At 28.8% G+C, this 23890-nt stretch overlaps 1 protein-coding gene across 1 annotated transcript in view; it reads left to right on the forward strand.

The window, feature by feature from the left end:
- The first annotated feature begins 3666 nt into the window (after window positions 1-3666).
- The window catches only part of epb41l4a (erythrocyte membrane protein band 4.1 like 4A), a 90404-nt gene continuing 70180 nt past the window's right edge, over window positions 3667-23890 (forward strand). Inside the window, exon 1 of the mRNA XM_073829609.1 lies at window positions 3667-4107. Coding sequence (XP_073685710.1) covers window positions 4009-4107 — 99 coding nt within the window. The 5' untranslated portion in view covers window positions 3667-4008. The remainder of the gene's footprint in view (window positions 4108-23890) is intronic.

The raw sequence follows: 23890 nt of genomic DNA on the forward strand, positions 1-23890 counted from the left end.
CTGTATTGTGGATCAAATAAATACAGGCTTGGTGAGCAGAAAAGACTTCTTATATATATATATATATATATATATATATATATATATATATACACACACACACACACACTTTTGTATAAATAATTGAAACGATATTGTACGACTTTAAAATATTTGCTTATTTATATTCAACATAAATATACAATATTATTTAATTAATGACACTATATATTTTTTAATAGTTTAATGTATATTTATTTAATTTATTTGTTTATTTATTTATTTTTTGTATTTCCAGGAAAAATAAAAATCTCACTGCCCAAAAACGTTTTATTAGAGAAAATGGTATTTTATTTTTCCTGGAAATACAAAAAATAAATAAATAAACAAATAAATTAAATAAATATACATTAAACTATTAAAACAAAATATAGTGTCATTAATTAAATAATATTGTATATTTATGTTGAATATAAATAAGCAAATATTTTAAAGTCATACAATATCGTTTCAATTATTTATACAAAAGTTATTAGAGAAAAAGGAGATGATGTTTGACTGAGGTAACGTTAAATACCTAACTTTACGCAAATTTCAGGTTGTTAAACAGTGTGAAATACACAAAACACATAACGTTACGTGATATTAGCACTAATCAGTTTTTATTTAATATTAATGTATAAGTGCTTCTATCACAGCTGTTCTATAAACTCTTAACACATAAATAGACACTTCCTTTGAGAAACCACTACTTGTTTTAAAAGCACACCATTTTGTAAAGTCAATCAAACCACTATTAACTAAAACGTGTGTATGTGAACGTGTCTGTGAGATTGTGTTGTTTATATAAACACTACTGAAGCTATTTAAAGTCTTACCTGCACAAACATTCGTCCTCTTTCACTAAATAACTCGACTTTATCGCCCAAGCCGGAATAAATCCCGTGGATTCATATTGTTGGAGTCCAATGAACGGATATTTCTCGGTTTGCTGATTATATCATGTGGTTGTTTCAAACTTTTTCTTCTTTTGTGTGAGTGATTTTCTGCTCAGCAGCTCCAGTCCCCGCGACGCTTCGCCATATTGTTAGTGGAGTCAGGCTGTGCGCATGCGCAGTGAGCTGCGTGCTCAAAACGACGCCTTGCGGCAGGCGAAAGAATTGCTTTAATCTCTTCAATAATGTGGTGTATTATAATAATACTAATAATACTAATAATAATACTAATAATAATAATAATAATAATAATAATAATGACTATAATAATACCTAAGACTATTATATATTACAATAGTACTAAATGCAATTATATATTTTTGTAGAAAAATAAAAATATTATAATGAGAATTTATGTTGCTCACACCAAGTTGAGAAGAATATAATGTATTTTACATTAAATCATTTGTATTGAATTAGTTTTAAATTAAATAATCTGAAATGTAAATGCATTAAATTAATATACTATTTATGTTTATATATTATTCTTTGTCATATTTAACATTATTTATATATTAATTTATTATTGTACAATTATAGTACAATTTGGAGAAGATATTTAGAATGAAATAGCTTTTTGTGGAGAATGTTTCATACATTTTTCTTGGAACAGGGAGTTAAGAACATAATGCAGTTTATAATTAAATATTTTATAATGAAAGATTTTAATATTTTTACACAATATTTTAGCTAATACATTTGAATTTCAAATTTATTAAATTATAAAATAATTTAACACTTCAGTACTTAACATTACTTGTTTATTAAATTATTTTATTTTAAAAAATGTTAATGTTGATATTATAATAAATAAACAATTGTATTAAAAATCATTATTTATAATGAAATTTTGATGTTATAATAAATCAATAATTGGATTTGAAAAATCATTATTTATAAAGAAATATTGATGTTATAATAAATAAATAAATAATTTTATTAAAAAATTATTTTAATGTTATAAAAATAAATATATTTTTTTAAATCATTATTTATAATAAAATGTTGATGTTATAATATATAAGTAAATAAATAGTTTTATTTTTAAAAATCATTATAATAAAATGTTGATGTTATAATAAATCAATATTTTTTTATTTAAAAAAAATCATTATTTATAATACAATTTTAATGATATAATAAATACATTTATTATTTTTTAACTCATTATTTATAATAACATTTTGATGGTGTAATAAATAAATTATTTATATTTAAAAAAATATTTTAAAAAATCATTATTTATAATAAAATCTTAATGTTATAATAAATAAATAAATAAATAAACAATTTTATTTAAAAAATTCATTATTTCTAATAAAATGTTGATGATATAATAAATAAATTCATGCATTTCATTCATTTATTTAAAAAAATCTTTATTTATAATAAAGTTTTGATGATATAATAGTAAATCATTTTAATTAAGAAAATCATTATTTAATCATTATTTATAATAAAATGTTGGTGTTAAAATAATGAATAAATTTATTTTTAAAATTATCATTATTTATAATACAATTCTGATATTATAATAAATAAATAAATTTTTATTTAAAAATCATTATTATTATAAAATGTTGTGCTATAATAAATAAATAAATAGTTTTATTTAAAAAATATTGTTTATAATAAAATTTTGATGTTAAAATAAATAAATAAATTTATTTAAGACAAATCATTATTTATAATAAAATTATGTTATAATAAACAAATAAATAAAAATTATTTTATTGAACAGAAATCATTATTTATAATACAATTTTGATGTTATAATAAATAAATAAATTAATTAATTAATTAATTTTAAAAAATCATTATTTAAATTTGAATGTATAAATTAATAAATAAATTTGTTGAAAACATTTTGTTAAAAAAAATCAATATTTATAATAAAATGATATTATAATAAATAAATAATTTATTTTAAAAAAATAATTATTTATAATAAAATAATATTATAATAAATAAATAATTTATTTTAAAAACAACATTATTTACAATAAAATGTTGATGTTATAATAAAAAAAAAATATAAATTCTTCTATTTAAAAAAAATTATAATACAATTTTGATGTTATAATAAATAAATTAATGAATTAATTTCAAAATATCATTATTTATAATAAAATGTTTATGTAAAAATAAATAAATAAATAAATAAATTTATTTTTTAAAAATTCATTATTCATAATAAATGTTGATGTTATAATAAACAAACAAATAAATAAATCTAAATTATTTTATTGAAAAGAAATCATTATTTATAATACAATTTTGATCTTATAATAAATAAATTAATTAATAAATTAATAAAATATTTATTTACAATAAAATTGGAATGTAAAATTCATAAATAAATTTGTTTAAAAAATCATTATTTATAATAAAATGATATTATAAGAAATAAATAGTTAAAAAAAAACATTATGCATAATAAAATGTTGATGTTATAAAAAACAAATAAATAAATATAAATGATTTTATTTAAAAAAAAAACATTATTTATAAAACAATTTTGATGTTGTAATAAATGCAAGACAATCACTGACATTTAATGAGAGGATGCGCTGAGTATCCAACAGGTGGCAGGACAGTCCCGCTCATGACACACTGATGTGTGCGCGTGCATGTGTGCGTGTGCTCGAGGGAGGAGTCACACACATGAACAGCCGCTCGGGCTGCTTGGCAACACACAGCATGAATTCAAGTGAAACACGCTCGGTGAATCAGGAGATTTTGATGGGACACCCAGACCAATCCAGCCCGACACCAGCAGCCAAAGTCACCCACAGGCCCAAAACACAACTACAGCTTTGGGAGTTTACTTTCTACTTTTCCACATAGACTTTATTCCTCATATGAGTTCAGATGGGACATTCGGATGGTGCAACCATCAGGTGCATGAACACTGAAGACAAGAACATGTAACAAAGGAGGACACGAGCTGGATGATGGATTGTAACATCCCGAGGTTTCAATAGGCTCTTCAGTTTGGATCAGAACTCTTTGTGGATCTTCTGTTTAGTCCAAGATGAGTTGTTTCTGTTCAGTCCAAGAGGAGTTTTACTGCGAGGTTCTGCTCCTGGATGAGTCCAAGCTGATTTTAACCACACAGCAGCAGGGAATAAAGGTAAAAGATGCTTTCATGAATTATTATTTCAATATAAATCTTCAAAAAGATGAACTATGTTGATCTAGAGAGCCTCTACAATCTGCTTTTCTTTCTAAGCATACAAAAGAAGAAAATGTTATAGTAATTCGATATGCATCATGCAGATTTTAAACAGTTCCTGTGTCTATTTTTAATGCTGTGTTCATTTTGGAGAGGTCCACACCCTAAACCCATGAGCTCAGCACACTGTTAACCAGATTACAGTAACCAGATGATCTGGTTAAACACAACGAGACCGGCCTAATTAAATATAGCTGGCTGAATAGGGGCTACATTGGATTTATGTTTTAGTTTTAGGATGATCGTGAAGGGTGTTAAATGCATTAATGTTGATATATGCAATGCTGAGCGTTAGATATTAATGAATATAGAGTTGTTATGGTGTGTGGAAAGAAATGCAGTGAGAGGTATTATGGGATTGCTTTTGGGTTTTTTGGACGTGGTGTGTTCATGGAGCCTTCTCAGAACTTCTTGAAAGTTATGAACTTGTTATGAATTGCTCTTCCAGTAACGTTATTAAAACGTTCATTTAAAGTAATCTGTTTTTTAATAAAGCACAAAAATGTATATAAACGTTTATACACTACCAGACAAACGTTTTTGAACACTAAGATTTTAATGCTTTTAAAGAAGTATTTTCTGCTCACCAAGCCTGCATTTATTTGATCTAAACTACAGCAAAAACAGTAAAATTTTGAAATATTTTTACTATTTAAAATAACTGGTTTCTGTTTGAAGATGTTTTAAAATATAATTTATTTCTGTGATTTCAATGCTGAATTTTCAGTGTCACATGATCCTTTAGATTTTAAAAATTATATATCTTCAATTTTTAAAACAGTTTGATGACTAGATTTGAAATATAAAGCTTTTGTAACATTATACAATGTACAATGCAAAAGTTTGGAGTCAGTGTAATTTATAAAAATAAATTATAGAAATGAATATTTTTTTATTTAGCAGGGATGCTTTAAATTGATCAAAAATGATGGTAAAGACATTTATAATGTTATTTCTGATAAATGCTTTTCTTTTGAACTTTCCATTCATCAAAGAAACCTAAATAAAAATTCTACTCAGTTGTTTTTAACATAATATTTTCTTGAGCAGCAAATCATCATATTAGAATGATTTCTGAAGGATCATGTGTCACTGGAGAATAAAGCAATGATGCAAAAAATTCAGCTTTGTAATCACAGGAATAAATTACATCTTAAAATATACTGAAATAGAAAACAGTTATTTTAAATAATAATAAAAAAATCAAGATTTTACTGTTTTTGCTGTACTTTGGATCAAATAAATGCAGACTTGCTGAGCAGAAGAGGCTTCTTTAAAAAAAACAGTTAAATCTTACTGTTTACACATTTCTGATGTTTTTCTGAAACATTTTAGTTGGATGTTCTAATATTTTTTTAAATATTTCTACTAGTTTCGGAATGTTCAAAAACATATATTTTTTTTAAATAATAAAATAGAACATTCCCTTAATGTTTGTATATAACCAAGAAAAAAATAAATATCAGTAAATAAATGAAACACTCTTGAAAAATATTTTTGTTATTTCTGATATGAAGTTGAAGTTGTGTCCCAGCAAACAAAAATATTTCCTAAAACATTTCCATTAAGTTATAAAAACGTTATTTTTGAATGTTCTCTGAAGTCCAGTTTTTTAAATGCTTAAAATAGAATTTTAGAATGTTAACAGAACATTCCATTTTGATCATTTTGGGAATGTTATGGGACATTATGGGAATGTTACTTTTGAATTTTCTCTGAACATACTGAAATATAAGTAGCAACATTTAAAAAAGTTACATGAGCATCCAGTATTCAGAAATGAAACATTCCATGAAGAATCTATAAATAATGTTTTGTGCTAATGTAACATTATTAAAGACCATTGACATCACTGGAGGAACGTTTGCTTGTAACATTGAGAAAACCTTGCCAGAACATTCCCTGTCAGCCAGGATATTCCTACTCATTTTGTAAGCGTTCACATGCAGCATGTTTGTCTCCCTGAACAGACTACCATCAGATATCGTGTTGCTGGTTTGCTATGAATAGTTAATGGACGGCGGAGCAGGAGGATCATTAGCAGGTCTTTAATGTACAGTACATGAGGACTGAAAAATTAGCCTTTTCTTTTAAGTTTGAACAACACATTTTTGCAAAACACTGTAGCTTTTAGGTGATATCTGCGGAGAGGAGGTGAAAACAGCAAAGTGAAGGACTCAGAAATGCTTCTTCATTACAGTTGTATTAGTTTGTTGCACATTGCTGGACATGTAGTTCATGGTCGTAGAGTTCGGGAACAGATTTTGAGATGAAAGTTGATGAAAGCGTCCATCTGTCACGCTTGTCTAGATGTTCTCAGCGTGATGCTCCATTTTCCCTGTCAAGGACATTGAAAAAAACAATGAGAAATAAATTAAATCACGTCAAATTTGGGCTATATGGCAGTTTTGGCCATTTTTTCCCGAAATCTTATGATTCACAAATGTATTCTTTTTTTTTTTTTTCTATTCTTTATTCTATGCAAGTTGCCTGAGCAGTACAGCCAAACTAATTTCCCTATTATAAAACCAAAGCCTTACATGGCTTACAACAAAATATAAAATAAAAAGAATGGCAGATGTTTAGGCCAAAGATAGGCTACATGTTACAAATACACATAATATACAAATAAAACAAAAAAAACTTCTATTTTATCAGTAGCACTGAAGCAAGAAATGGAATTAACAAATATAAAAATAAAACACTATATACATCAATTATTACATTGACTCTTACTAAAGCAACTCTATTAAAGTTCTTCCATTAAAGTCAAGAGCAGTGAGTGATATTTCTTTGTCTTTTATTAGCCTACCATCACCCAAAAATGACATTTCTGTCATCATTTACTCACTCTGGGTTTTTTTTAAACATAAAACACGTTGAACATAAAACTTATTTTGAAGAATGTGGGTAACCAAACAGTTGCTGGTCCCCAGTTACTTCCATAGTATTTTATTTATTTTTTTCCCACTATCAAAGTCAGTGGGGACCAGCTACTGTTATCCACATTCTTCAAAATGTATTCCTTTGTGTTTATCTGTGTGGGTTGTACAGTATTCATAGGGACCATGTGACGTCAGTCACGTCACTGTGCTTTATCGCCGCCTTATAAAGCCTTATTAAGCCTTAAAGCCTTCATCGAGCGACTAAGTTCACAATAATTGACACTTTTTGTCCTAAACATACAATCAAGTCAAAGACACAGTGTGGGAATTGGTATTAAAAAGTAATTTCATATTTCAATTTATGATTAAATCTCATTTAGATGTGCCGTGTCTGTTGTCATATCGGACACAAATATGCCGGCGAGCATAGTGGAAGTGACGTCTTTGGTACCCATGAATATTAAGATGGAAGTACAATACTACAGTATTTTTTGAAAAGCAGATCGTGGAGATGTTTTAATCGTCCAGCCCTGGTCCAAGGTATTGCTATTCAGGTCCCATGGTGGTTGCTAGAGGTTTTCTTCTTTTTTATGAACTTCAGTGCTTGTGATGCAAACCTCTAGCACTCATACTAAAAATGAACGATAAATGTTCCGTATTTTTGCATTTAAGTGCTTTATTTGTGCTTATAAAGCCTGTCACGTGCACAGATGCTTACACGCATAAGACGCTGAGCGTTTCACACACACTTTAGGACACAAAGGCCTCATTGATTTGACCCAGACGGCTGTGTGTGTAGTTGTGCGTGAGGAACAGAACCCCTCACATGTTTCCATCATCACAACACAAAGACAGCAGCTCAACGGCCGCGCTCGAGTCGAGGTGATGCTCTCCTGACATTTGCAAATGACAAAGAGAAACGTTTATTTAGGGTCTGACCAGATTTAGACTGTCTTCCTCCGTTGTGTTTCCTGTGAGAGAACAGCAGCGCTTTCTAAACAAGAATGACCTTTGGTATGTTTCAAAACAAAAAGATTATTAAAAGCTCTCATTGGGAAGTTCAAGAGTTCAGGGTGAGGCTACAGTGCATCAAAATTGACCTGAATATCGTAATGTTTTTTTATTATTATTATTATTTATTGTACAGTGGTTATATCAGATATTTGAGTGAAGGGTCTTTCCGTGTCAAATCAACCAAATTTCAAAAACTCATATGTTAGATTTTGCTAATACTTATTCGGAAGAAAGATAGACATGTATAGCGATGAAAGCCAAAATATTAAATGTCATGGATGAATATTTACTGAGTAATCCACTATTTTGTAGAGGGGGTAAAAATGGCAATTTTCACCTTAGATTCAGAGTCAAGTTACAGGGGGGTAAAAATGACTTCAGGAAGATGCCAGCATCATTATCTTATTTTTACACAGAGATTAGTAGGTATATTAGTAAAATCTGTTGACTTTAGCAATCTTTGTTGCATTATGTGCCAACGGTGACCATTCAAAATTGAGGAAACAGCAGTTTTCAAGTTTTTCTCCAAAGTTTGCATGCCTGTAACTCAAGAAGTATTACATATATTTGAATGCCCTTTTAGATATTGGGTCTTAATAAACTTTCCTTTTGCCATCTTTATGTTTAATGCCCTATGAGATTTGGATCCAGAAATTTCAAAATGGCTCTAGGAGTAAATCATTAAAATGTAGACATTTTCAGTGGTCAAAAACCAAATGTGGATCAGTTTGAAAAAAAAAAAAAAAAATACAATACTTATTTTCTTTTAAAAGGAATGTTTGAAGAAGAAATAATGTTAAAATTAGAGATGTATCGTGTTTCTTTCTGTCAAGACAACTGCATTGAAGATGCCAGTCGGAGTGCCATAAATACTCTTTTTCCAAAGTTTGAGTACCTATAACTCAAGAAGTATTAAAGATATCACAATATGATTTTAGATTCTAGTTCTTGATGAACTTTTCTTTTAGAATCCTAATTGTCAAGACTCTACATCGTTCAGTCCCAGAGATATGGGGATCTCAATGAGGCTCCATGTCTAGATTGTTAAATGTTACCCATTTTCAGTGGTTAAACCAAATGTTGGTCACTTTGTGCACGGCTGATATATATTTTATTCAAAGAACAATGTCTGAAGAAGAATTAATGTTGAAAATGTGTAACTTGACTCTGAATCTAAGGTGAAAATTCAAAATAGTATTAATCCATGACATTTAATATTTTGGCTTTCATCACTATACATATCTTTCATCAGAATAAATATTAGCAAAATCAAAAATTTGACATGGTTGAGTTGACACGGAATGACTCTGAATCTTTTTAAACCACCAAATACTCTTATTGCAAAAAAAAAAAAGATGTACATCATTTGCATATTGATAAAAATGATTGCAACTGAGGTCTTTCAGAGAATACCGTGATATTTCCAACATGTTAGTGTCCAAAAACCTGGTAACACTTTAGTACTCATTTGCTCTTTTGCTTGGGGAGTGGCAGACAGAGAAAGTGAAACACAGGGAAAATGTGGATTATGGATTGGTTCTACACCCTCGTCCTCCACACACACCCACCCACCCATCCGTCAGCGCGTGTGGAGGGGGTTTGTGGCATTTGGGAGTGTGCCGGTCGCTCCAGACAAAGGCAGAGGATCCCCGGTGATAAGATGGAGCAGATTTCCTCTGGCTGGATTTGAGGTGGACTAATGCAAGCTCTGGATCAAACCCCTTCATTGTTGCGTTTAATGGGATTCCTAAAAGGGCTTGTGTGCGTTATTTTACGTATTCACTTACAAGTGCATTTCACCGCTTACATTAATCTGCCTAATCAGCTAATTATACAGTACAGAAGAGGACAGGATGAGGCGCCGTCTGACCTTTTAAGCCCATTATCTGGTGCTCATCTCATAATGACAATGTGCCATGAGAGACAGAAATAAACCGCCGACTAGAGAGCATGTCATGCATTTGCAGCTCATAAAATGTGTTTTTGTGCATCAGCTTTTCCCCATGGTAATCTTAATCTAACATGTTTAGAAAAACAACTAATTCATTAAATAAATTAAAAATGCATTAAGTTTTGATCAATTTAATGCATCCGTGCTCAATAAAAGTATCAATTTCTTAAAAAAAATGATTCCAGCTGTATATATTTTTTCTATTTCAATTGAAAATGCATTAAGTTTTCTGTTTAAAAGTTTAAAAGAATTCTTAATGTTTAAAAGGGTGTTTTCCTATTGCTCACCACACCAGGGTTGTATTTATTTAATCAAAAATACAGTAAAATCAGTAATATTGTGAAATATTATTACAATTTGAAATAACACATTGCTAAGTGAATATCTGTTAAAATGTAATTTATATCTGTGATGTAAAGATGATTTTTCAGCATCATTAATCCAGTCTTCAGTGTCACATGATCCTTCAGAAATATTCGAATATATTATATTATAATATTAATGTCAGTGTTAAAAAAAATTGTGCTGCCCAATATTTTTGTGCAAATTGTCATACGTTTTATTTTTTAGGATTCTTTGATGAATAGAATGTTAAAAAGAACATCATTTATTTGAAATATAAATGTTTTGTAACATTATAAAATGACTTTACTGTCACTTGTGATCAATTTAATGCATCCATGCTGAATATATATATTTTTTATTGCACCTGTAGATATTTTTTTTTTTATATAATTCTAAAAAATTCTTAATGCTTTTAAAGGAAGTTTTCCTATTGCTCACCAAGGTTGCATTTATTTGATCAAAAATACAGTAAAATCAGTGAAATTGTGAAATATTAATTACAATTCAAAATAACACGTCTGTGTGAATATTTGTTACAATTGTATTTATTCCTGTGATCAAAGCTGAATTTTCAGCATCATCCAGTCTTCAGTGTCACATGATCCTTCAGAAATCATTCTAAAATGCTGATTTGCTGCTCAATATAAATCTTTTGTAACATTATAAAATGACTTTACTGTCACTTTTGATCAATTTAATGCATCCATGCTCAATAAAAGTGTTCATTTATTTAAAAAAAATGTATTGCAACTGTAGATATATTTTTAAATTTTTAGTGAAAATGCATCAAATTTTCAGTTTAAAAGTTGAAAAGAATTCTTCGTGTTTGTAACGTTTTCTTATTGCTCACCAAGGTTGCATTTATTTGATCAAAAATACAGTAAAATTTTAAAATATTATCACAATTTAAAATAACACGTCTATGTGAATAACTCTAATTTCTGTGATGCAAAGCTGAATTTTCCAGTCTTCGGTGTCACATGATCCTTCAGAAATCAGTCTAATATGCTGATTTCCTGCGTAAGAAACATTTCTGATTAATATCAGTGTTAAAATAATTGTGCTGCCCAATATTTTTGTGGTAATTGTCATGCATTTTATTTATCTAGGATTCTTTGATTAATAGAAAGATCAAAAGAACAGCATTTATCTGAAATATAAATCTTTGTAACATTGTAAAATAACTTTACTGTCACTTTTGATCAAGTTCATGCATCCTTGCTGTATGAAAGTATTGAAAAATCTTTTGAATGGCAGTGCATATTTAGCTTAGCTATGTCCTCATTTATATATCAGTGTTTATTGGTGGATATATGTGGGTTTATGTGCTTGTGTGTGTGCGTTTTTGTGTGAGGTAGTGGTTTATGGTTTTGTCAGAGACAGGCACAGACAGACTCCAAACCTGAACTCTGAAACCCCTGACAGCCCAGAGATGTTTTATTGGCTCTGCCAACGTCTCATTCAAGAAAGGAATTCGCTCAGAATATTCTACACAGCCGTTATAACCTTCTGCCAACCAACTGTAAAATTAGAGTGGAATTAGATGCCGTTTTTATTTGTTTGATGACAGCGGTGGCTAATATTACGATGCAATGAATACTGTGAATATTTGTCAAGAATACCATGCCAACACCATAGTAAATGTTCACAACAAGCCCAAGGTATTACCTAAGATGCTGATTTAATGAATGCAAGTGTGCCATTTCTGTCTGATATTTATTGTCCATTGCTTCCAGTGAGCCTGTCATACGACATTCCTTAGATAAACCTCACCTCACAGGTGATTATCTGAAACCTGCTATTAAAAACAATTAGTAAAGTGTTATTTGAAACACACTTGATCGCCTAAATATGGCTCTTAAGAGTTTAAACCGTCATTCGTAAACCTGAGTGGACTGTTTTGTTTTGTAATTTAGAAAATTAAAAAAAAGTATGTCATTTTATTATCGTTTGTTATGGTTATATAAACATCATATACTTTTGCCAAGTCATTTTCACATATTTTTGAACAGTACGATGTTTAATGTTTTTTTTTTAAAGCCTGCTTTTATTTGATCCAAAGTACAGGAAAAGCTGAAATATTTTTACTATTTAAAATAACTGGGTTCCTATTGAATGCATTTTAAAATCTAATTTATTCCTGTGATTTCAAAGCTGTATTTTAGCATCATTACTCCAGTCACATGAACCTTCTGATTTGCTGCTCAAAAAAAAAAAAAAAATTATTATTATATTGAAAACAGCAGAGTAGAATTTTTTTCAGGTTTCTTTGATGAATCGAAAGTTATAGAAGTAGAAATCTTTTGTAACATTATAAATGTCTTTACCATCACTTTTGGTCAATTTAAAGCATCCTTGCTAAATAAAAGTATTAATTTCTATAAATACTGACTCTAGGATTTTGAATGGTATAGTGTATAATGTTACAAAGGCTTTTTTATTTCAGATAAATAATAAGAATACGGAAAAAAGTACTCAATTGTTTTAAATATTGATAATAATAATCATATGTTTCTTGAGCAGCAAATCAGAATTTTAGAATGATTTCTAAACAAAACTGGAGTAATTATGCTGAAAATTCATCTTTGATCACAGAAATAAATTACATTTTAAAATATATTCAATTAGAAAGCAGTTATTTAAAATAGTAAAATATTTTAGAATATTAAAACGTTATATTTGCTGTATTTTTAATCAAATAAATGCAGTCCTGATGAGCAAAAGAGAAAATCTTACTGGTAGTGTATATGGGTCATCATTTTGTGTCAAATCAACCAAATTTCAGAAACTTCCCGATTTTGTTCATACTTTTTCTAAAGAAAGAAACATAAATAGTAGTGAAAGTCAAACTATTAAGTATCATGGATTTGTAGAAGAGGGTCAAATGTAAATTGTCATATTTGAGAGATTTGGAGTCAAATTACTAGAAGGTAAATATGACTTTAAAAAGAAGGCAGCATCATTATGTTATTTTTACACAGAGATTGATAGGTCTAATAGAAAAATATGCTAATATAAGCAATCTTTGTTGCATTATATGCTAATGGTGAGAGTTCAAAAATGGAAAAGTTTCCAAAGTTTGCATGCCTGCAGCTCAAGAAGTATTTAAAATATTTTAAAAATCTTTTTGGATTGTGGTTTCTTTTGGTATCTTAATTTGTATGCCCCTATATAGGTCAGTGTCCAGATATATGGGGATCCCATTATGATTTTTTTTTTCTTGAATGAGATGTTGGCAGAGCCAATAAAACATTAATTCTGGCTGGACTGTGCCGACTGGTATTGGTCAGTCAAACAGATAGTCCCGCCCCAAACTCATGTGATTGGTTGAGTGAGAAATTGACATGTCAGGCTGTTCAAACAAATGTTTTTAAAAGCCTTAATGGAGGTTTTTACCCTTAAAGAAGTCTAACTACCAATGGATTACCAATAATTGGGTGTAATGACATGCAAAATCCCATAGAAAATTGAATTTGGAATGAAAATTCACAATTTACATTTGTGCATTTGCAAGATGCTCCCATCCAAAGTGACTTGCATTGCATTTGAGGTATGCATTTGATCAATTCATGCATTCCCTGAGAAAAAAAACTGAGGTATAGGAAAGAAATTAAATTTTAAATATCTTGTTTGTTGGATATTTCAGCCAATTTGGCTTCCTTACTTTGGCTACCAGTACTTTCAGTTCCGTTTAACCCATTTTAACAGATATAAACTCACCTAAAATCCACATATTTCCGCCAATTTGGTCCAAAAATGGTGCAGACGTGCAAAATCCATCTGCGGATTGGGTGTCAGCATTGTTTGTGTGTCAGCTGAGGTCAGAGGATTTAACAGGCATTTGAAGGAGCGAGAAAAGAACATGACGATAATCTCTGCATCAGCAACTTTCTTCAGTCACAATGAGGGTCGTAATCTCTCCTGTCAAACGCAGAATCAACACTGATCGCTTTGTTTTTCAGACACATTCCTTCAGCGTGCGTAGACGGCAGGAACGTCCTTGAATGAACCGCCGTTGACAATCAAAACGCTAATTATTCAGTTGATTTAGCTGATTGAGGTGCTCATCAAATTTACATCAACGATCCGTTTGGAAGGAGCTTTGAATTATAGAAGACAGTCAAAAATAATTAGGCCGCTTTGTCGTTCTTTTATGCTTTATTTAAACATTTTGTCTTTGATGAGATCATTCCAGATCATCCGAGTTATTCTAAATCGTGTCACGCTTAAAAACTACCTGCATCGGTTTTCTTTAGTCTTTAGTTTCGTTCCAGGCTTCTGTCCTCAATAATGACCTGGTAAGTTCCTTCAGATGTTGAATGCAAGTGTTCAACAAAGGCTTTCAGAAACGTTCATCCATCATCAAGCTGAAATTTCCAGCGACAGTCTCGCTTGTGTTTCAACAAGCCTCATGCATATGAATTATTACCGATGCTGGAGTCTAATTTTAAATCCGTCTGCCACGCACAAACTTTCCCAAAGCGCACAGCTCCACAGAGACGCGGTTTTGGGGTTTTGGTTCCCAGAGAAACATGTAATATTCAGCTTTTTGATCTGTAGACTGAATCCTAAACTCAAATGCAGTAGTTGAGAAATCTCTTGTAGTTCATTATTAAAGAACTGAGACACTTACTTATCTGTTCACTTCCTAGTTCACACTGAAAAAAAACTGGCATAGGATTTACTTAAAAACTATTGTCAATCCAAAATTGCCAGTAAATGGCACAAATACTGTATTTACAAAGAAATACACATTGAATTTTGACTGAAATAGTTTTCTTGTAAATCATACTCAATTTAAACTTAAAAAATTATTTTTTACAGTGTATATTTAGATTCTAAATAAATTGAATGTATATAGCAGTTTTAATCATTTAATAAGAAATGTTTGAGTTCATATTGAGATCTCTGGCTTTGCAAAAAATTTTGGGATCTTGGCAAATCAAAGCCATTCTTAAAATGTTTTCTGGAATTCTGTAGAAGAAACGTGAGGCTACTGTCATTTTCCCTTATTCTGGATACACCATGGTAGTATTTCTTGTGTTTCCATCAATTTATGATGAATTAAAAAAATAAATAAATAAATCACAAGATTTTTTAAAATTTTTAACAAGAATGTCGTAAGATTCTTTCTTAAAAGATTTTCGGAAGATTGTTTTTCCAAGACTTTTTGGAAGAACTATGAAATCTTATTCCTGCAGTGGGATTAAGAAAATAAAAAAGGTTACTCCGTCTTTTTATTCTCGGAATTCGTAAAAAAAAAAAAAAAAAAAGTCGGAATTTTGGGATATAAACTCAGAATTCTAACTTATTTTCTTAGAATTGCACATAATCCTGCAATTGCAAATTATAAAGCCAGAGTTGTGGGATATAATATTCCAATTGAGAGAAAAAAAAATCCAAATTGTGAAATGAAAAGCGGCACTTACCTTATTTTTTATTTAGTGGCAGAAACATGCTTCCTTTGATTTTTATGGTCTTTTTCTCAGCAGAATAATCTGAAAATAATTTGATTTCTTTCTATTGCGATTAAAGAGAAAGATTATTTCTTAAAAATATTTTCACTAGATTTTTGGAAGAGTTTTGACAATTTTTCTTTTTATTGAAAAATATTCTGAAGATTGTTTTTCCAAGACTTTTTGGAAGAACATATGAGATTACTATGGAAGCAAAAAATGCTTTTCTTAGATTTTTTTTTTGTCTTGTTTCCAGCCAAAATATCTAAAAATTCTTCAATCAAGAAGGATTTTCTAGACGAGTAAAAATTATTGTCTTGTTTTCAGAAAAAAACAAGTCAAAATGAAGTGTTATTTACTTGAGACAAGCCAAATAATCTGCCAATAAGGTAAGAAAAATAATCTTGTTTTCTGTTTGTAATACCATTTTTTTTTCTTACCCCATTGGCAGATTATTTAAAAATTAAAATCACTTAATTTTGACTTGTTTTTTCTGAAAACAAGAAAATAATTTTTACTCGTTTAGAAAATCCTGCTTGATTTAAGAATGTTTAGATATTTTGGCTGGAAGCAAGACAAAAAAATCTAAGTAAGAAAAGCATTTTTTTGCAGTGCTGCAGCAGGAATAAGAAAATAAAAAAGGTTACTGCATCTTTTTATTAACAATTCTCTAAATTCTTAGAAAAAAGTCTAAATTTTGAGATATAAACTTAGAATTCTAATTTATTTTCTCAGAATTGCATGACATAATCCTGCAATTGCAAATTATAAAGCCAGAACTGTGGGATATAATATTGCAATTGCGAGAAAAATGTCGCAAAGAAGTTGCAATTACCTTCTTTTTTTTTTTTTTTTTTTTGGCAGAATCAAGCTTCCTTAGATCTTAAGGTGTTTTTCACAGGAGAAACATCTAAAAAGGTTTCTCCATTTTTTCTCACTGCTGTGCCAGAGATAAAATCCCAGTTGTTATGTTGCTTTCCTGTGTTTTTTTTCACACAATTTATTTATTCACATTTCATGTTCTGCTCCCTCTTTCAACTTAGGTAGATGTGTTTGGTTTAGAGCTCAAAGTGCATGTTATCAGCATTAGGTTTGTTTATTTGTGTGTGATTTCCTCGGCCTTTGATTGCATGTATGTGTGTTTCCTCGAATGGTTGTGGGAGTTTTTGTACTTGTTGCAGAACATATACATGATTGCATTGAAATGTCACGTTTTTTAGACATGCACCATGGCAATGCCATTCTTGGAGTAGCATGCAAAAACCAATTTGGTAATCATTCTCTACTGTCTGCATTTGTGCTTTTCGTGTAGAGCTTTCCCAGAGCTTCCTGCATTTTTAACCCACTTATTGTTTGCATTCACAGAAGAATGTCAAACGCTTGTAAAATTGCTGGTTAACAATACGGCGTGACTCAAGACTGTGCTTGTCAAGCAGACGTCTCAGTGCTGGTGTTGTGTTGGAAGTGCAGGCGCTGGAAACCAAAAGCCGCTGCTCCGTGTGTCGCATCTTTGTCTTCTATTTTTGAGTAACTATGGAAACGGGGAGGGTCTGTGCCGCCGCCGTTCGGGGGGTTTCAGACATCTGGACCGTTTCCAGCAGAAAACAGAAGGGAAGTGGCTTTTCTGTTGTGTTTAGTCGTTAAAACGCGCTCACATCCCACTGAGACTGACCAGATAACCTGACCATGAGCTTTTAGTGTCTAAGTGAAATTAAAATTATATCTTGCATTTTTTTTTTAAATGGATTTGACGTTTTCTTTTTATTATTATTTTTTTTTCTTTTAATTTTGATGTGCTTTGTCAGTCTGTTTATTCTAAGTCATTCTCAGGACTGTATATATATCTTTATATATATATATATATATATATATATATATATATATATAATTTTTTTTTTATATAAATTCCTCCTGTAATATATTAATACTTTTGCAATTTAATAATAATTTTATTAGTTAATCATTTTCCCCACATTATTTGCATTATAAACTTAATGTTCATGATGTGAACATAATGTGTTTAATTGTCCTGACTTTATTAATTTATTCTGTATGCAAAATATAATTTATTTTCTTTCTCTTCAAGTTTAAAGAGAAATATTGTCTTAGATTCCACGATTCTTTCTCTACAGATTTTCTCAAAATTGTTTTTCTATTAATTTTTTCAAGATTCTCTCTCTCTATGAATTTTCTCAATTCTTTTTCTACAAATATTCTCTAGATTCTTTCTCTACTAATTTTCTCAAAACTCTTTCTCTACGAATTTTCTTAAAATTCTTTTTCTCCGAATTTCTTAAATTCTTTCTCTACGAATGTTCTCAATATTCTTTCTTTACGAATTTTCTCTAGATTCTTTCTCTTCTAATTTTCTAAAGATTCTTTTTCTACAAATGTTCTCTAGATTCTCTCTATAAATTTTCTCAAAATTATTTTTCTATGAATTTTTTCAAGGTTCTCCCTCTCTATGAATTTTCTCAATTCTTTCTCTACAAATTTTCTCAAAATTCTTTCTCTATGAATTTTCTTAAAATTATTTTTCTACGAATTTTTAAAAAAAATCTTTCTCTACAAATTTTTTCAATATTATTTCTCTTCTAATTTTCCCCAAATTTTTTTTCTACAATTGTTCTCTAGATTCTTTCTCAAAAAAATTTCTCAAAGTTCTTTCTTTACGAATTTTCTCAAGATTCTTTCTCTTCCAATTTTCCCCAAATTCTTTTTCTACAAATGTTCTCTAGATTCTTTCTCTACAAATTTTCTCTAGATTCTTCCTCTACGAATTTTCTCAAAATTCTTTTTCTACAAAAGTTTTCTAGATTCTTTCTCTACAAATTTTCTTAAAATTCTTTTTCTACGAATTTAAAAAAAAAAATTCTTTCTCTACGAATTTTCTCAGTATTCTTTCTTTACAAATTTTCTATACGTTCTTTCTGTTCTAATTTTCCCCAAATTCTTTCTCTACAAATGTTCTCTAGATTCTTTTTCTACAAATGTTCTCTAGATTCTTTCTCTACAAATTTTCTCACAAATTTTCTCAAGATTCTCTCTGTGAATTTTCTCAAGATTGTTTCTCTTCTAATTTTCCCCAAATTCTTTTTCTACAAAAGTTCTCTAGATTCTTTCTCTATTAATTTTCTCAAAATTCTTTTTCTATGAATTTTCTTAAAATTCTTTTTCTACGAATTTTTAAAAAAATTCTTTCTCTACGAATTTTCTCAGTATTCTTTCTTTACAAATTTTCTCTAAATTCTTTCTGTTCTAATCTTCCCCAAATTCTTTCTCTACAAATGTTCTCTAGATTTTTTTTCTACAAATTTTCTCTAAATTCTTTCTCTAAGAATTTTCTCTAGATTCTTTCTCTACGAATTCCCTCAATTATTTTTCTACGAATTTTCTCAAATTATTTTTCTACGAATTTTTAAAAAATTCTTTCTCTATGAATTTTCTCAAAATTCTTTTTCTACGAATATTCTCAAAATTATTTTTCTACGAATTTGAAAAAAAAAAATTCTTTCTCTATGAATTTTCTCTAGATTCTTTCTCTTCCAATTTTCTCCAAATTCTTTTTCTACAAATGTTCTCTAGATTCTTTCTCTACAAATTTTCTCACAAATTTTCTCAAGATTCTCTCTGTGAATTTTCTCAAGATTCTTTCTCTACAAATTTTCTCACGTTTTTTTTTTCTGGCCAAATTTTCTCAATATTCTCTCTACAAATTTTTTCACAATTCTTTCTCTATAAATTTTTCTCACGATTATCTCTCAAAGAATTGGTCTCATTAATGTTTTTTTAAGGAATTATATCAAGAACTTTTCTCCAAAAAAAATCTTTTTTTCAAGATTTCTTATCATATATTTTCTTTCTCCAGTTCTTCCTTTCTTAAGAGCATCTTTATGCAAGATACACTTTCTTTCTCTGGAGTTGGAAGAGAAGGATTATTCTTCAAATTCTTTTTCTACATATGTTCTCTAGATTCTTTCTCTACAAATTTTCTCACAAATTTTCTCAAGATTCTCTCTATGAATTTTCTCAAGATTCTTTCTCTACAAATTTTCCCCAAATTCTTTTTCTACAAAAGTTTTCTAGATCCTTTCTCTATGAATTTTCTCAAAATTCTTTTTCTATGAATTTTCTTAAAATTCTTTTTCTACGAATTTTTTTAAAAATTCTTTCTCTACGAATTTTCTCAGTATTCTTCCTTTACAAATTTTCTCTAGATTCTTTCTGTTCTAATTTTGCCCAAATTCTTTCTCTACAAATGTTGTCTAGATTTTTTTTCTACAAATTTTCTCTAGATTCTTTCTCTACGAATTTCCTCAAAATTATTTTCTACGAATTATCTCAAAATTATTTTTCTACGAATTTGAAAAAAAAATTCTTTCTCTATGAATTTTCTCTAGATTCTTTCTCTACACATTTTCTCACAATTTTTCTCAAGATTCTCTATATGAATTTTCTCAAAATTCTTTCTCTACAAATTTTCTTAAAATTCTTTTTCTCGCCAAATTTTCTCAATATTCTCTCTCTACAAAACTTTTTACAATTCTTTCTCTATAAATTTTTCTCACGATTATCTCTCAAAGAATTGGTCTCATTAATGTTTTTTTAAGGAATTATATCAAGAACTTTTCTCCAAAAAAAAATCTTTTTTTCAAGATTTCTTCTCATATATTTTCTTTCTCCAGTTCTTCCTTTCTTAAGAGCATCTTTATGCAAGATACACTTTCTTTCTCTGGAGTTGGAAGAGAAGGATTATTCTTCACAAATTTTCTCAAGATTCTTTCTCAAATAGTTTTTTAAAAAAAAGTTTGTGCTTATCTGTCATGAAAACGTCTTCATGTTCTTTATGCAAAATGTAATTTCTTCTTTCTTTCTTGTGAGTTTGGGGTGAAATGGTCATATTCCTGACAGGTTTCATCAGATTCACCCGTTTAGGCCCTTTCTGTTCTCTAGAGGAGTGCAGGAACATCTGCTAATGGACACACACACACACACACACACACACACACACACACACATCAGTGGTCAGTGGCGCAGCAGCAGATGGTCAGGTCTCGTTAATAGTGACCCCGTTGCTATGGGAACAGCAGGTCATGTCATGAGAGTTAATTGTTTGAAAGAATGCCTTAAATGATCAAACCTCCAGAATCTCACGCGGATCTTAGAAAACCGGTCAAGAACAGGTCCAGGGTCATGTTTCACCCCCGAATCGCATGCTTTAGGACCATTACCATTTTTTGCATTGTTTTCCAGGCAATTAAGCACATTTTCCAATTGATTTATTGACGTAGTGTTTGACTTGAGATATTAGTGTGATTGCATTTGCAGCATTTGGATGTTCTTTTTTTGGCATCTTTTCCAGGTTGTGTGTTTTTGCAGGTGGATTATGTTAATTGGTTAATACTCTTTGTGAAGAAAATACCACAATCAGGCTTTCGTTTGTTTAGCTCGTGTTATCAGACACGTTTCTGCTTTCACTAAACAAATCTTTACAGTCTCAGTCTTCAGGAGTTCATCTGTCTTATTGAGGGTCTGAAATCGATGCAAAAGGCCTCGTTTCACCACAGATCAATCTTTATTTATTAGATCTGTGCTTGTGCTCATTTTATTGATCCCCCAGTCTGCAATTATTAACAAATTGTCTTGAAAATATTATACATTCTTTCTTACTCTTGATTTTTTTTCTTCACAAGACTAGGTCTGCAGTTATTAACAAAGATTATGTTGCACTATGTAGTATTTATAGTTTTATAATAATATTGTATAATTTTTAATATTTACTTTTTTATATATACACACTTAGTTTTGAAATAAAAATATTTGTTTTATTTGTTTGTTTGTTTCTTTATTTTTTAAAGAAGTCTCTTCTGCTCACCAAGGCTGGACTAATTTAATCAAAAATACAGTAAAAACTGTAATATGTTTTAAAATGTAATTTATTTCTGTGATGGCAATACTGAAATTTAAGAAGCCATTACTATTATATTATATTATATTATGTTTTATTTCATTTTATATTTTATTTGATCAATTATATTATATTAACTATTGATTGTTTATTTTATATGATTAGTTACATTTATGTATATACATATATATTCATGTGATATACCATATTTTCAGCAGCCAGTACTACAATTATTTATATTACATTACATTATAAGTATTATTATTAATGAGTTTTATATAATAAAACTATAATATATTATTGTTAATAAATGATATATATTAATATTGTTTATAATATATATATATATATATATATATAAAATATTATAATAAAAAATAATAGAATCAATAATAATCATTATTAATTATTTTAGTATAAAATATCAGAATATAAACATTTTATTATCATAATCATATATTATGTATTAATTTATATTAAATATATAATAGTAAAATATATTAAAATAATAGTTAAAAATAACTTATTATTATTATTATTTTAATTATATAAAATATTATAATATAAATAAAGTTCATAATAAATATGTCAAATATTATTAGAATAAAATATAAAAGAAAATAGAATATATTAATATAAAATAGAATAAAATAGAAATACGTGTGTGTATATATAGTGTATATATTTATATATTACTATTAGTATTATTAATAAGATATATATATATATATATATATATATATATATAATATAGTAATAGTAATATATATATAGTAATAGTATAGTAATAGTAATATATATATATATATATATATATATATATATATATATATATATAATATAGTAATATTATTATAAAAATAATAATGTTAGTATATATTATTATTTTTTATATAATTAATTATTATTTAATATTATATTATATTATTAATATTAATAAATTATATGTAATATAAAACAAAATGAAATCAATTATTATTATTATTAATTGTTTTATTAATATAAAATATAATATAAAATATTTGATAATAATCATTATATATAGAATACAAATAAATGTCAAATATTATTAGAATAAAATAGAATATATATATAATGATATATTATTGTTAATAAATTACATATTAATATTATTTATAATATATATATATGTGTGTGTGTGTGTGTGTGTGTGTGTGTGTGTGTGTGTGTATGTATGTGTATATATATATATATATATATATATATATATATATATATATATATATATTATATATATAATAGAATCAATAATAATCATTATTAATAATGATTTTAGTATAAAATATAACAATATAAAATTAGTTATTATCATAAACATATTATGTATAAAATACATAAATATTACGTATTAGAATAAAATAGAATTTTATATATATATATATATATCTATATATATTATATATATATATATATATATATAGTACAGTAGAGGAAAGTATACAGTAATTAAAGTAAAGTTCAGATATCAGGATATTTTCTTTCTTCTGATTATCGGGAGTGATTTCTCTTTGTATTTGGATTTAAAATGTATTGCACGGCTTTCTCATTTCTCCTAATACCATCTGAAAGTGCTGTAAAGGTTTTTTCCCCACTTCAAAATAAAGCTGTTATTAGTGTACACTTGATAATGCATTTGAACACTAATCTGCTTTGGCTTTGTTATCAGCATTTCTATCCGCTGGAAATAAACAGACGCCGGCATTAAGTTTCACTCTCGGCGCAGGAAAGGTTTGGCTGTTTTTATCTCCAGTAGGTGGGAAAAGCGGCGGTGCCAAGCAGCGTTTCTCAACGCGAGGAAACCCATTTCCTATCTGTTCATTTCACTCTTCCCTGTTATTTTAACATTCCCACCCTGAGCAGTGCAAAAAGTCTTATCGGGAAGAGAGATACGGCAGGAATGCGGAGGGCACGGCTGGAGACGGCTGTGTGTCATGTTCGGCTCTCGTCCCGCTGGGCTTTTGGGACTTGAATTACGACGCTGACATCAGAGGTCACGCACAATGGGGGTTTTTCCCTGGTAAGGCCGTACCTGTGTTCGCTTTGATAGATATTTGGCCATCGGGTACCGGCAGTGTGGGAACATGAGCGTCTTTAACATACA

Source organism: Garra rufa, chromosome 23, assembly GCF_049309525.1.
Source record: "Garra rufa chromosome 23, GarRuf1.0, whole genome shotgun sequence".
Classification (NCBI taxonomy): domain Eukaryota; kingdom Metazoa; phylum Chordata; class Actinopteri; order Cypriniformes; family Cyprinidae; genus Garra; species Garra rufa.